This window comes from Phragmites australis, chromosome 2 (assembly GCF_958298935.1).
Source record: "Phragmites australis chromosome 2, lpPhrAust1.1, whole genome shotgun sequence".
In the NCBI taxonomy this organism is placed as follows: domain Eukaryota; kingdom Viridiplantae; phylum Streptophyta; class Magnoliopsida; order Poales; family Poaceae; genus Phragmites; species Phragmites australis.
The window spans coordinates 50,184,958-50,200,571 of NC_084922.1; the positions used below are offsets into that span (position 1 = coordinate 50,184,958).

Genomic DNA, 15,614 nt, shown 5'->3' on the forward strand with positions numbered 1-15,614 from the left:
CAATAAACCAGGGTATTTGGCTCGATCAGATTTTGCTTGTTGGCAAATAATACAGGATTGCACAAAGGCATGAATGTGAGCTTTCATACCTCTCCAAGCAAAGAGATGCTTGAGTCTTTTGTAGGTTGCAGGGAATCCAGAATGCCCACCCACAGCAGAATTATGAATGGAAGCAATCAGCTGCTGTTGCAACTGAGTATTATGACCAATCCAGATCCTATTTTTGTATCTGAGTAATCCATCATGCAGAACAAAATGTGGAATAGCCTGGGAATTCAGAGTGAGAGCTGCTATAATGTCCAAAGTTTTGGGATCAGCCTGATAGCTGTCTTTCACTGAGTTAAGCCAAATTGGGCTGCAAGAAGAAAATGCCAACAACTGGCCTGAAGGATTAGGATGCCTTGATAAAGCATCGGCCACTCTGTTGTCACTGCCTTTTTTGTAAACAATTTGATATTGTAACCCTATGAGCTTTGTAAAAACCTTGTGTTGCCAATGTGTGTTGAGTCTTTGGTCAGATAAATGTACAAGGCTCTTTTGATCAGTGTAAATAAGAAACTCAGCAAGCTGTAAATAAGGTCTCCATTGATCAACTGCCACAAGAATTGCAAGGTATTCTTTTTCACAAGTAGATAAACCACTGGTTCTAGGACCTAGAGCTTTACTAATAAATGCCAAAGGATGACCTGCTTGCAACAAAACTGCTCCCACACCCTTGTCACTAGCATCAGTCTCAATCTGAAATTGTTTGTTGAAATTGGGCAAGGCCAGAACTGGAGCTTCAATTAAAGCCTTTTTCAGTGAAGTGAAGGCAGTGTCTTGAACATCAGACCAAAGAAACAATGTGTGCTTCTTCAGAAGTTCAGTGAGAGGTTTACTAATGATTGCGAAATGTCTCACAAATTTCCTGTAATACCCAGCAAGACCTAGAAAGCTTCTCAATTGTTTGACATTTGTTGGTGTAGGCCAATCTCTTATGGCACTGATTTTAGAATCATCAGTAGCAACCCCATGTTCTGAAATGACATGTCCTAGGTAGGAGATCTGTCTTTGGGCAAAAACACATTTGGATTGTTTTACTTTCCAGTGGTCCTGAGCTAAAAGCTGTAACACTAGTTTCAAATGCTCCACATGATCAGTGAGACTTTTGCTATAGATTAATATGTCATCAAAGAACACCAAAACACATTTTCTTAACAAGGGTTTCAATGTAGTGTTCATAGCACTCTGGAAGGTGTTAGGGGCTCCAGACAGTCCAAATGCCATTACTCGAAATTCAAAATGGCCTGAATGTGTTTGGAATGCTGTTTTATATTCTTCCCCTGGAGCTAATCTTATTTGGTGGTAACCAGCCCTCAGGTCTAATTTGGTAAACCAGCTAGAATCAGCCAATTCATCCATGAATTCGTCAATGACAGGAATGGGGAATTTAGTTTTAACAGTAAGAGCATTAAGATGACGATAGTCAACACAAAAACGCCAAGAGCCATCCTTCTTTTTAACTAAGAGCACAGGAGAGGAAAAGGCACTGGAACTTGGCTGTATAATACCTGACTGAAGCATTTCAGCAACGTGCTTTTCAATTTCATCCTTCAACCTTGGAGCATATCTATATTGTCTGATATTCACTGGTCCGGCCCCAGAGATAAGAGGGATGTGATGGTCACAGTTTCTGCTAGGAGGTAATTCTGAAGGTTCTTCAAATACAGCTGCAAATTCGTGAAGTAGGGCCTGAATTACTGCAGGTAATGGAGTATCAGCTGTATTGGAGCACTGATCAGTGATTTGGAATAATTCAATCATGGTACAAGCAGGTATCTCAGGTAGAATGCTGTGCAGCACAATTGAAGTGCCCTGATAGGGAAGAGAAATCCATTTTTGAGCCCAATGCACTTTCATAGGAGAGAAGGCTTCCAACCAATCCATCCCAAGAATTAAATCATAATGCTTAAGTGGCAAAATCTTCAGTGTAGAATGAAACAAATAATTGTGAATGAACCAATCAGCATGTGCTAGTTCAGAAGTGCAGAGAAGCATACCCCCATTGGCTACCTGAACCTTCAATGGTTGCATAACAGTGGAGATTCCCTGAAGGTGAGAAGCAACTGTTGAACTCAAAAATGAGTGAGAACTGCCAGAGTCCACCAATATCAGTAGAGGAACATCCTGAATCCTGCCCGCAAATTTCATAGTGCGAGGGGCGTCCTGATTGGTTTGTGCAGCTTCAGAAAGAGCCATAAAGAGTTGCTCCTCTGGCATTGCTTCGGGTGAAACTGCAGAAGAGTCCACTGGTTCTTCTTGGAGCAAGTCCCACAATTCCTGCAAGACATGTAGCTGCACGGTGGGTGCGCATTTGTGCTCACGATTCCAGCGCTCACCACACTTGTGACATAAGCCTCTTGCGCGCCGGTAAGCACGAAGGGAAGCAATTTTGTCATCCACTGATGGAGCTCTAGCTGCTTCAGTGCCACGCCTGTCATCAATATTTGGCGCTGGTCTGGGAAGCTGATGAGCAGGCGGCGGTGGCAATGGATGAGGACCGCGTGGTAACGCCTTTGGTGCTGGGAATTCCGGCTTGCGGTAGTCACGCTTGCGTGGAGAGTCGGCCACTTCTTCCTGTAAAGCAGCGAGAACAAAGGCAGAGTCGAGGTCTTGGGGACGTTGAATCAGAACAACAGATCTAATGTCATCGCGCAATCCATCGATGAACCTCATGGTATAGTAGCGAGGGTCAGTCACTGAGTCATATGCGGTGAGCTGATCGATTAGTTCAGAGAACTGGTCGACATACTCCATCACCGACCCAGTTTGTCTAATATGAAAAAGCTGGCGAATAAGGATGTCATGCTGATTGCGGCCAAATCTATCATGAACTAGAATGCAAAATTGGGTCCAAGTCAGATGCCTAATCCGGTGCTCCACAGACTGAAGCCAGCGCGCGGCTGCACCGGAAAAATGCATGGTGGCAACCTTGATCCAAATTTCCTGAGGCACGCCATACAAATCAAAATAATCCTCACTGCGTGATTTCCACAGTTTGGGTGTCGTGCCATCAAAGGAAGGGAAATGCAATTTGGGAAGTTTGCTAGAGACATCATGTGGTGGAACATGGTGATGCATGTGGCCGCGACCATGGCTGAATGCTCCAAGCGAATGATCATCCATAAAAACCTTGGAGTGGGGCGAGTCATGCTTACCCTTGACCGGGAGATGAGAAAGGGTGGTGACCACCCCATGCCCATGCTCCCGGTGATGCGAGTCGACGCGGAGCCCAGCTGGGCCGACGGCTGTGTTCTCGGCAGATGAAGGTGCCGCAGCCGCCTCCGGTGTTGCGAGCAGCCCCGGGGAAGGGATTTCTTGCTCGAGCAGCACCCGATCGAGATGCTTGCGCAGCACACCGACCTCCATCTTCAGATCGCCCACCGCAGCGTCGACTTGCGGTTTCCAAGCACCCATGGACGAGAGAGTCTCCTCCATGAGCCTGAAGCGATCTTCGTGCTTCAGATCAGACTCGTGGAGTTGAGTCTCCAGCGCTTGCTTGAGGCTCTTCATCTCTTCGAGGATGAGCTTAGTATTGGGATCCATGGCGCCGGATCGCTTCTGAAATCTCGTGAAGTGTTCGTGAGGATCCAGATCGCGCAGCCAGGACCGGTGGCTCTGATACCAATGTGTTAGCAACCAGCCAAGGGGAATCAAGCATTGAGAGGAAGGGAGGAGGAATAGGAGGCAGGATCGAGAGTTCTATTCAGCATCCTTGTGGTTCCCAGAGAGAAACAGAGAGGATAGGAGGAAGGGAAAGAGAGAGTTCATCTCTTCGTTACAGCTTGCCGCTTTCGGCCAGCACGCAGTCAGCTATAAGCGCGATGTCGTACCAGACACGGCTCCCTCTACGCTCTCTCTCTCGGGCCTGCAAGCCAGCAGGTGTTACAGAGCCATTCCGGCCCGCGTACTCGCATATTAGGACGCCGGGCCCGTTTACTTCTGGGCTTGCTAGATGCTTGATCCCCCTCTTCTGTCACAGCCACGCTCTTGCTTGCTGACGACTCCGGGTAGGCGGAGCTGACACAAATGTACGAACCTTTAGCTATGTTTACACGTGATTTGAGTTCCTAGTTGTGAAATATTTGACCCGTTTGCCGGAACCAAGTTAAGCAATGTGTAAAGGCTACAAGAAATTGGAAGCAACCTTTCAGAAATAAATTACAAGTATGTATGTTCTCTTCAAGTGAAGCTAGCCACCAAGGTAGTACGTACCTGACGCTTGCCTGGCACAATTCAGTGTTGCAATGCATGTTCTTCAGTATTCTGCTAGCATTTTGTGGCGTACGCGTGCATGGCGCCCGGCTTTGGTCGGTGGATAAATAGTACTGTAACAGTAGCATGGTTGGTACATCAATAGCTGCAGTTCAGTAGACAAGTGTACAGCACTATCATTCTTGAAGGGAACTCAAACCGGAAAGAATATGCATGGCAGTTGTGTGAAGTCTCAGTTCATGCAAAAAAAGAAAGAAACGATGGCTTGCATGCAGTTCCTAAGTCTGAGTCTTGTGCTTAGTGAATTACAGAGAGGAGGAAGATCCAATCTAACTAGAAAGATGCAGAATGTCGTAAAGATATCGTTTGCGAAATGTTTTGTCAGTCAGTCAGCGACATTTGTCTTGCAGAGAAACAGCACCAACAGGTCCTCTCGTTCTGGGACTGTGTGCCTTTCAGTGCAAAGTTGGTGCCTACGAAAGCAAGCATTGCTTGCTCCAACTTCCAAGTGCTCCATGATGCAGCAGCGAGAAAAAAAGGCAAATTAGCAGGCCAAATGTCCGAACGAGGGCAAAAGAAACGCAAAGTGTCTTTCATAGCGGAGGCATGTGACCTCTAATCCCCTTCTTAATTGTCTGTCATGATTGTACGGCCCTGATTGCTGGCATGTTTTCCATCATGGCAGATTGATAGTGCAGCGGATAAACTATGTCAGAACCTTAAGCAATCGGCGATCGCAGGCCCCAAACTCACACCCCCTGACCTCGAGCATCGGGCAACACGATGGATTACTTGCCACTGATTCAGCCCAAGATTGGTGCCGTTGCAGGAAGAAACGCTCTAAATCTAACCTAATCACTGCATAAACAGATTCGTTAAAAAACCCTACATAAACAGACGAATGCTTGTGCCGTTGTGCTGCCTGATTAGAAAAAAAAAAAACCGGAAGCCGTAGTGGCGAAGCAGCTCACCTCGACGTCGTCGACGACCGCTCCAGCCTTCAGCTCCGCGCCCAGCTAGTAGCCGTTGAACCGCCCCGACCCCACCTCGACCTGCACCAGCCCCTCTCTCTCGGGGAATAACTTTTCGTCGTCCTTAAAACGGCCCGCGCCTCTGTCCCCAACCCAGCGTCGCAGCTCGCAGCTCGCAGCCTTTGCTATTATAGCCATCTCGACGCTCTCCTTCCCAACGTCTCTGCGTCCGCCCCAAGCCTAACCATGGCAATGCCGGATCAAGACCGCGCCGCCATGTCCACGCCCCTGCTCCCGCGGCCCTCCTTCCTTTCCTCATCTTTCTCCTCCTCGTCTTTCACCTCCTTGTCGTCGTCCTTCTCAGACGCCGCCTCGGCGCCCTCCACGGCGAACGCGTCGCAGACGATGCCACGGGGCCCGTGCAAGGCGCTGGCCGTGCTGCGGGACCACCCGGGCTCCGTCTCCTCCCTTTCGCTCTGCGGGGAGTTCCTGCTCAGCGCGTCCACCGGCGCCGACATCGTCGCGTGGCAGCAGCCTGACCTCCGCCGCTTCGCGCGATTCGGGCACGGGGAGGGGTCCGTCAAGGCGCTCGCCGCCGCCGGCGGGAGGGTCTTCTCCGCGCACCAGGACGGCCGCGTCCGCGTCTGGCGCGTGTCGCGGCGGTCCGAGAACGCGTTCAAGCTCGTCGCCGCGCTGCCCACCGCCCGGGACTACCTGGGCAGGATCTTCCGACAAGGGAGCTACGTCCAGACGCGCCGCAACCACCGCCGCCTCTGGATCGAGCACGCTGACAGCATCTCCTGCCTCGCCGTGCACGACGGCGTCGTCTACTCGGGCTCCTGGGACAAGACCCTCAAGGTCTGGCGCATCGCCGACCTCAAGTGCCTCGAGTCCATACGCGCCCACGACGACGCCGTCAACGCCGTCGCCGCGGATGGCGGCGTCATCTACTCGGCCTCCGCCGACGGCCGCGTCAAAGCGTGGGAGAAAGGCAAGGCCTCACATTTCCTCCAGGGCGTCCTCATCGCGCGCGACGGTGTCTCGTGGAACGCTCTCGCGGTCGGCGGCGACCGCCGGGTGTACGCTGCGGGGTCGGACGGGCACGTAGTCGAGTGGGACCGGCTCGGCAGCAGGGGCGCCGCCCGGTGGAGTCTTGCGTGCGACATCAGGGCGCACGACATGGCCGTGCTGTGCCTGTGCGTCGTCGGCGACATGCTGTGCACGGGCTCTGCCGACAAGACCATCGGCCTGTGGCTCCGGCAGAGCAGCGGCGAGCTCGCCAAGGTGGGCGCCATCAGAGGCCACGAGGGTCCTGTCAAATGCCTGCAGGCGTCCTGGTGCAGGGTGAGCAATGGCTGCATGGTATACAGCGGGAGCCTTGACAAGAGCATCAGAGTTTGGTGGGTGCCGAATGGTTTCGATGGCAATGAGCAGCAGCAAGACAAGTGCTTCAAGGATCAGAATCAGAATGAGAAGGCCTGTGTGTTCTTGAGGTGAACTGTGTTTGCGTCGAATTTCGACCTGGATTATTTGATATGGCTTAGTCTGAAGTCGTACGGGTTTTCAACATTTATTTATTACATGTACAAATTAAGGGGCTCTAGAATTATTACCAGACAATAGAAAAAACAACACATTGTAGAGGTTCTCTACTAAATCATATTAAGATTACGTAATATTTTGTCACGATAACATTTGATTATAAATTAGTCTCTTTAGTTTTTTTAAGATTAGTGTCATTTAGTTACAAAATATATATAATTATAAGAAGAGATAAAAATTATGTTCCTATAAGAGAAAATTATTTATGCTTCAAATTTATACCAAAATCGCATACATATATTGGTTAAATTCGTATACATTTTGACAACTATCAAAATTGTACGCCAAGTGTAGGTAGCATGTCGTATATAGAATAGGGGTCCTGTATTATAAAGGCCAACACCAACCAATACTAGTTAACAGAATATTCTTACTCAGACTAAAGTCCTATCGCCCGACTAGTCTGTATCTTCGCGACTAGGATCCTTACCACATAAGGAATTTCCGCCATCAGCCTTCGCTGGTCACGGGGTAGATACTCATCAAATCAATTTATTCTTATTAAATACGTTCCACTCAAGTATTTTTCTTCTCTAATCACTCCTCCTCAGCGGATAAGTCGTGACTGGCACGGTGGTGCCATGCCTTGTCCCGTAGCATTAAACATTATGAGACAGACTCGTAGGAGTATCAGACTGCTTCACAGGCGCGCGTGCGAGATCGGTGATGGAATGGGATGTACTGCCTAACCGGGGTGATGTAGACGTGGAGGTGTCCGGCAGATGGGATGGGCTCAACAGCTTCATAAGAAAAAAGTGGCACGTGCGCCGCCCGTTTTAAAAAGCCCAGGGGTGAGAGGTTTAACTAAGGTATGGATCAGTAGATAATGGTTCACTTGCAAGTTCTCATTCTCTCTAGTATATAAACATAGGGGGACTTGGTTTGTAAATGGGATAGAAGGATAACCAATTTACAAACTCTAATAACAAAATATGCACGACGTAGGGGTGTTATCCTTCAAGAGGCTTGAACCTGGATAATCCCTGTGTTCTTGAGTTCATCGTAGACACACGCACACCGCAAGTGTTGTTCACACACCCATCGATCAGTACATCTCAGAATCATTGTCAGGGATTAAACCATCGACAGTTGCCGCGCCAGGAAGGGGGCACGTTTCTGTATTTCAGTAGTGTTGGAGACTAGATTGGGTTACTCATGACCAGATCCACGACAAACGTTGAGTCCCATTCCGAGGACCCCGATCACTACGAGATGTTCGTCATGGGGTACGACCCATATGAGCCCGGTCTGCTCTAGGCATGGGACACCAAACCGAAGTCCGAAGTCTCCGAGGCTCAACGGGAAGTTTGCATGACAATTCATGCAACGAGGGAGGGGGGCAGTGGAGGCTCCTGTGTTTCGGGTGCCAGCGATGATCCACAGGCCACGTTCCCAGAGGGAAACAAGACTAGCGTCGGACATGGGGATGCTCTAACACAACCCCAACCACCACAGTGTTGCCTGGAGGAAATGACGTAGAGGACGCAGTCATTGGCGGAGTCATCGCTAAGGCCATTACGCTACACGAATGTCGGGGGCTCCCCCCGTCGCGACATGACGCCACTCTACGTTCGGCAGCTTGACTATGAGGTCATGACGCCTATACAGAATCTGCGGACCATGTGAATATTTTCTAGTCGCCCACTGGTAGCAGTACCAGAGGGTTTGCCGTTAGCGCCATGGTTGCGTGACCTCGCCCTCTTGGTTGAGACCGCCCGACGCCAAACTACGGCAGCAAATACCGTGTCCGTCGGTAAGATTGGTGATGGTCACGATCGGCCAAGAACCGTGGTAGGCCCCATGACAGGAAAGATCTCATCCTCCATCGGTAACAGGGAGCGCTTAGAGACCCCCGCCATGTCGGGAAGCTAACCCTCTAACCTGCATGACTCCCTACGCCAATGTGACCTCTACAGCGTGATCCAGAGCCATCATCCAAGCAAAATCCTCAAATAGGTAAAAGGGTACTCTGAAACTAGTCAGGAGTGTGGTCTTTTAGGCAGGGTTATCTCGAGGATAGGAAAAAGGGTCTTCCACTCTTCAAGTTTCTAATAGAAAGAACGACCACTTTCGGCGGATACCAGGAACGGAGGTAGCCTTCTAGGATCTCAACAGGTGACCCTTTTTCTCCTCCTATATTGACCACTCCTCGACCAGATGAGGAGTTGTTGCCCTACTTGCAGCTACCCCCACAGGCATGGGCGGACCCACCATGATGCATGGGTATTCAATTGAATACCCAACTTTTTTGCAAAAAAATTAAGTATATAGCACATATACTACGTATATATATCTTTGCTGCTTCAATTCATCAGATCACTCAGCAAATTGTAAACTAATTGTTTTAGTAAACTAATAAAAGTGATTTCACTAATTTTGGGGGTGTTATGGATTAGTTATGAATTAATCTATCTGCAACATATTTACTCAATCCTGCACGTTACAATAACTATTTTAAGATTTCATGTATTTTTACACGATAGAGGATCATGTAAGAAGACTAAAAAATTTTGTTTCATAATTTTTGGATTAGTAAATAATTAACTATGCATTTAACTCGAATTAATAAATGAGTTGCACGTTTTTCTTTTTTTTCAAACTTACTCTCCATGTAATATGATGTAAAGGATATTATTTTTGAAAACAAATTTCACAAAAGGTCTTATAATTGTCTCTAGTTTTTTTTAGAATTTTTTGTGATTTTTTTAAATTTTTTAAATTTTTGGACGTGTTTTTGCAACAAAATCAAACTTTTGGGGGGGTTTTTTTTTTTGCAACAAAATAATTTTTGGAGGGGAAAGTTAAAATCGAAGTGACTTTAGGGGGGGTTTGCATTTTTCCCTAACTGAAAAGAGCCCACATAGCAACAAATATCAGGTATTTATGATCTTTATGTTGTGACTGCCCAGTTCGGCAATCAGCAGTTGAGCGTAAATTTTTTGTGCAAGTTAAGGATAGTGACATCATTAAACGCTTCCAAGCCATAAAGGAACATAAAGTTAAATTGTAATTTTGTTTAAATGCTTTGTAATTTCTTTTAGTTAGTTAAAACTTCTCTACTATGAACAATTTATACTTTAAAATTTACGCTACTATGGACTTCTCGTATTTTGGATTGAACATTTTTTTTAATACTGAATACCCAATCGCTAAATCCTGGGTCCGCCACTGCCCACAGGTCACGGGAACGGTACTGGTCGTCGAGCAGTGAGGGTTTTATGCAACTAGAGATGAACAGGCGCATGACCACATATGTCGGTAGGCTGTGCACGTTGAATGGACTGGGGGCTGGAGCGATCTCGACTCCGCAGCAAGCGACCCCTTCAGGTATACATTTCAATTAAATTTTCAGGCCACCAAACAATATTGCGGAGTATAAGGCCCTCTTATCTAGAATACGAGCAGCATCCACACGAGGGGTAAAACGCCCACTAGCGATGAGGGACTCACTACTGGCTGTAAACCGGGTGGAGAGGGATTCCTGTGCTCGGACCAGACGATGACGGCATACCTCTCCAAAGTGAGAAAGCTAGAGCGATGCTTCTTTGGTTTTGAAGTCTAGCACGTCCCTCATAAGTACAACTTCCCGGCCGATGAGCTTGTCTGTCTAGCCTCTTCTTATGCACCTCTCCTGGTCAAAGTCTTTAAAAAAAGATCAACATGACCACCCACCACAATCTTGGGCCAACGTGGAAGGGATGCTCCGCTCAGAAATGGAGCACCAGAGGACACACCTTTGAAGGCAACGCCTCCTTCAATGTCGTCGACCTCGGGTGACCATCATGTGGTCGCCCTGCTTGATTTGGGTACGACCTAGATGGATCAGATCTTAGACTACCTTCAGAATCAGACAATCCCTGATGATGATGGGTCAGCAAAAATAGTCACGTGGTAGGACCACAAATACTCTTGGGTAAGGGGACGTCTCTACTGCCAAAGGAGCAATGACTTTTTGTTGAAATACATCACTTACGAAGGGGGGAGCACAATATTCCATGACATCCTCGGAGGCATATGTGGTAGTTGTGCTTTATACCGCACTTTGGTCGGGAAAGTTTTCCGGTAAGGATTATTGGCCCATGGCCCTCCAGAATATTTGCAAGCCAGTGAAATGATACGGGTCATGTCAAAACCATGGCCAATATACCAAACTAAAAGCCTAAGCACATCAAACCGTACCACTCTCTTGTTCTTTCACTGTCTGGGGACTTGTTATCATGGGACCATTCCCTAAAAGCCCCCAAGCGGTTTTGAATTCTCCACCACAACCTATGGGTGGAAGGTTTAACTAGGCATAGGGCTACCGGTTTTGAGCCTATTTGTAAGTTCTCCTTCTCTCTAATCTAGTATATAACGAGAGGATGACCTGGCTTGTAAAGGAGAGTATAGAAGAGAGGTACCGGGCAGAGCGGTGTATCTCGTCTGGAACTCATCTGTAACCAGTTCACGAACACTCATAACAAAATACATAGGACTTAGGGTTGTTATCCTTCGAGATGCTTGAACCTGGATAATCCATGGTGTTCTTGAGTTCTAACAGATACATACCTGTCCAAGATGTTGATCACGCGCCTATCATTCGGTACACCATAAAATCATTGTATGGGATTAACTCATGACAGGGACCCCACCGAATGTGTATCTAGACCTGCATCTACCTCAGAAGGGTCCACTCCAGCTCCCTCTATACAGGAACTGCCATCCTCGTTGCCGTCCCTCCTCTTCATCCATCACCTGCTAGCTTGATTCTTGCACGCTAGTCATTGCATCACCTTTCACCAGTCGTGACACTATATTTACGTACACCCCTATATCAAAGTTCTCTTCTAATACCTTGCATGAGTACAAACTTCTTATCTCGAACAACGTATGGACAACGAACAAGTCGTAGCCGCACACCCTTAGGACAACAATATGTGGCTACTAGTTCACACACAAAATACTCATAACATGTGATTTCAGACCATCTATGTGAATAGGTAGCTCAACCGAACTCTCTATGTGCTGACAGTTTTGAATTATTACGAGCCTCCCGTGTAAAACAGTGTGATGCTCTCCATAAGAAATTTGGATAGTCATACCGTATATAGCACAAATGTACATGTAATAAAATAACTACTTAGATATATATACGATACGCAACTAATTATTTACATATAAGTAAATTAACAATTCAAATTAAGTAGCACAATACTTAACAATGCTAAATATTTAAGTAATTAATAATACTAATTAAATCATCATATATTGAATTCAAATGAAATAATTAATATTTAAGATTGACATAAAATATTAATTAAACATTACCTAAGTACTAATATACAACTATTATGATTAAATATTTAATAAGTATTAATGTTTTTTCGCTAGAATTTACTTTGTAAAAATTCAATTTGACAATTTTTTGGTGCATTATGAATTTAATTGAATCTTTCTGTCCGACTCAAGTTTTTTTAATCTTTCTAAAATTTATTTTCTTTTTACTTTTCCTTTATTTTTCTCTCTTTTCTCTCATTGCACCGACATCCAACTTACACCTATGCAGAGCATGCATGCACTAGCCCATCACCCTATGCCACCACCACTTGCACAAAGTGCCACCAAGAGGGGAGGCGCCTATAGGCATATGGGGCCACCATCATGCATCTTTTCTGATGTGACACACTATCTTCCACGGTTTCACTAAACCTAAGTGATTAAGCTAATTAATTAAATTAATTGAATTAACCAAATTAATCAAATAAACCAATTAATCATATAACTATAATAATTCCAATTAAATTACGTAAATATTGTAATTATACTGGCTAATGATATTCGTATAATTATACTAAGAAAATAATCTAATTACATTGACAAATGAAATTCATGTTATTAAATTAAGTAAATAATCTAAATACACTGACTAATCAAATTCATATAATTAAATTAATCAAATAAATAAGTACTCTAATTCATCAAATTAATATAATTAAACAAATGTAACTGAACCGATTAAACAATCTACTTACTCTAATTGCTATTATTACTGCTAGTATTAAGTAAATACATAATCTAAGTATTTACTGTAACTCACGTTGCTGCTCCTACTTACCTCAAGCTGATTCTACTCTACTCACGCTGCTGCTACTCCTCACCTCATGATGCTTCTTCTCTCCTTACGTTACTGTTCTTCCTCACCTCACGTCGCTTCTCCTCTGCCCGCGTTGCCGCTCGTCTCCTATCTTCTCGCACTGCTACTCCTTAACAGTCCGCTCTCATTTTAGAGCAAAACACGGCAGCGCGGGGATAGCAGCGCGTTGGCTAAAAGTCGTCGGGACAGCATTGCGTGGGCTGCAAAACTTGACAAAAGCAGCACAACGCGTGAAGCGGTGACAAGATGTGGTGAGAAGACGCACGAGCGGCATGGGCGACAAAGGCCGGCCATATGCTAAATTTGCAAATATGTCAATATGCTATCTATTTTAGTAAATACGGTGGCATATATTATCTATTTTTGGATTTTTTTGCTATTAAAAAAATGTAGTTTCGTAATAAATTGATGTAAAATAAGTGTGATTTTGTGATTTAGGAGAAAAATATAGTTTTTTTTGATAGTTTGTATAGTTTAATGGAGGAATATTCTTGAGAGTGATGGCTGATTAGAAGAGCGTTGCCAGTTTCGTCGGCTCGATTCCTTTCCTTTCCTTTCCTGCCCGAAAGGAATCCAGACTGGGTTATTTGTGCGGGCCGAAGACCGGTCGATGCGTTGGGCTCAATCGACTCCTTGGAGGGTGAGGACACCACAGAAGTACGAGCCAATAGAGACCGAGCATTAGATTATCCCCAATCATATTCCCTTCATTTCGTTTCCTTTCCGATTCCCTTTCTTGTTCTCATTCCTTTTATTTCCTCTCATCTCCAACAGCTTCCCTTCGAGGGGAATCGCGAAGGGAACGGAGAGAGAATCCCGTTCTGAAGGGAATGACCCTGAGAATCCCGTCGTGAAGGGAACCGTGAAGTGAAACCGTTGGGAACGCTGAAGGGAATGGGAATCCCTTCACAATGGAAATCTACCCGTGAAAAGACTCCCTTGTGCTTGGTCTTAGCTCAGTGGCAAGTCGCTCGTGTGCGACGGAGGGAATTTATTCCCTAATTGCTTTTGGGATAGGTCTCGAACTAGACATGATGTATATGTATATGCGCATTCAATCCCATCCTAAAATATGTATAGATTCGCTCGTATGGATATACGTGGTGTGAGTAAGTAGTGTGATACTAGTGTACGTCCCCTCTACTCTTAAAAAAAGAAGCACGAGCCGATAAATTAAATAGCGGCGCTGTCTCCTCTAGTTTCGAGTGATAGTGTCCGTCCACTCCGCCTCTCTATTCCAAATCTGCCTGCCTCTTTCTCCACGCCTCGTCTCGTGTTGACTCCTCAGCGACCGATTGGAATGGAGGATGAGCCGCATCTGGGCGCCGAGGAAGAAGACGAAGAAGACGACGACCACGCGGCTGACCTCGCCGGAGAGGAGTTCGATCCGACGGAGGACGAGCTGGTGCTCCACTTCCTCCGGCCCCAGCTGCGCGGGTTCCCGCCGCGCGTGGCGGGTGCCGTGGTGGAGGCGGACCCCTGCGGCGCGGCGCCGTGGGAGCTCCTGGCGCGCTACGGCCTGCGCGACCAGGGCCACTTCTTCGCGGCGCGCGGGCGGAAGAAGCCCTTCGTGCGGCGGTCCGTCGGCGGCGGCGCCTGGATGCACAGCGCGACCAGGTGCGGCCAGTCCGTCTCCGACTTGGGCGTCGTGGTGCGGTGGTGCAGGGTCAACTTCTGCTTCTACGTACGCGGGGAGCTCGGCCAGCAGCGGAGCACCGGGTGGATCATGGAGGAGTACGAGATAACGGACCCCCGGTGCTACCGCCGGGACGACGAAGGCGAGGAGGACGAGTACTGGGTGCTCTGCCGCGTCAGGAAGAGCAAGAGGACCGTCGCGCAGGCGGCTTCCCCATCCCTGAGGGACAAAGTGCGGAGGCGCCTGCTCGCCGCGGGATGTTGGCTAGGCGGCGAGGACGAACTCGATCCGGATTCGGGAGTGAAGGCGAAGTCACGGCCGCGGCGCACGTGAGAGCACGAGGTGAAGTGATGGCCTTTGGCTTCGATGACCTCAACTGTGCATGGTTGAACAAGGCATTTTTTTACCATGTTTTCTTCGCCGGTCTGTCAACCTGCGTGTGTCGGTGTTTAGTACTGCAAAATAAAGGCACATGTGTATGTACTGTGATTCAGTGATCGGTTGCCCTGTGGATGCATCTGACTCCACAAATAATTTTAAAAACGTGTTTGGTTATATATATATATATATGATTCTAATTTAGTTTTGGATGCACATATACGTTCGTAATTTGCCACAACGGATGCACAGTCTGCGTTCTCTTATACAAACAGGTTTATTTATTGGTGTTATAAAATTATCTTTATACAAGCAATCAATTATAATTTTAACTCTCGTATCCGTTTATACAATTTTAGATTCAGTTAAACAAATATAAATTCAGTTCGGTCTATTCAGACAGATACAATTAACCAAATTCTTTTCTTTGCAACAAATATGATTCGATCAACTTGTTTCTTCTCAGCCTATATATATATGGTACATACGAGAAAAATCCCGCACAGGGCAACCAATCACCCCATGAGTGAGTGCAATGCAATACCTGTGTATTGGGTAATGCAAAATAAAGTGACATGTTTCAGCTGGGCATTGTAATTTAGTTGGTGCAGAAGTTGTAAGTGAGTGCACTCCATTGCTT

At 46.6% G+C, this 15,614-nt stretch overlaps 2 protein-coding genes across 2 annotated transcripts; both read left to right on the forward strand.

Annotated features, from left to right (window-relative positions):
• The first annotated feature begins 5,314 nt into the window (after positions 1–5,314).
• Positions 5,315–6,870, forward strand: LOC133910239 (protein JINGUBANG-like). The gene has a single exon (XM_062352758.1). It carries the CDS (start codon positions 5,472–5,474, stop codon positions 6,720–6,722), a length of 1,251 nt encoding a protein of 416 aa, XP_062208742.1. The 5' UTR covers positions 5,315–5,471; the 3' UTR covers positions 6,723–6,870.
• A 7,261-nt stretch (positions 6,871–14,131) lies between these two features.
• Positions 14,132–15,166, forward strand: LOC133909581 (NAC domain-containing protein 48-like). The gene has a single exon (XM_062352071.1). The coding sequence runs from the start codon at positions 14,261–14,263 to the stop codon at positions 14,927–14,929; it is 669 nt and encodes a 222-aa protein (XP_062208055.1). The 5' UTR covers positions 14,132–14,260; the 3' UTR covers positions 14,930–15,166.
• Positions 15,167–15,614: the final 448 nt, after the last annotated feature.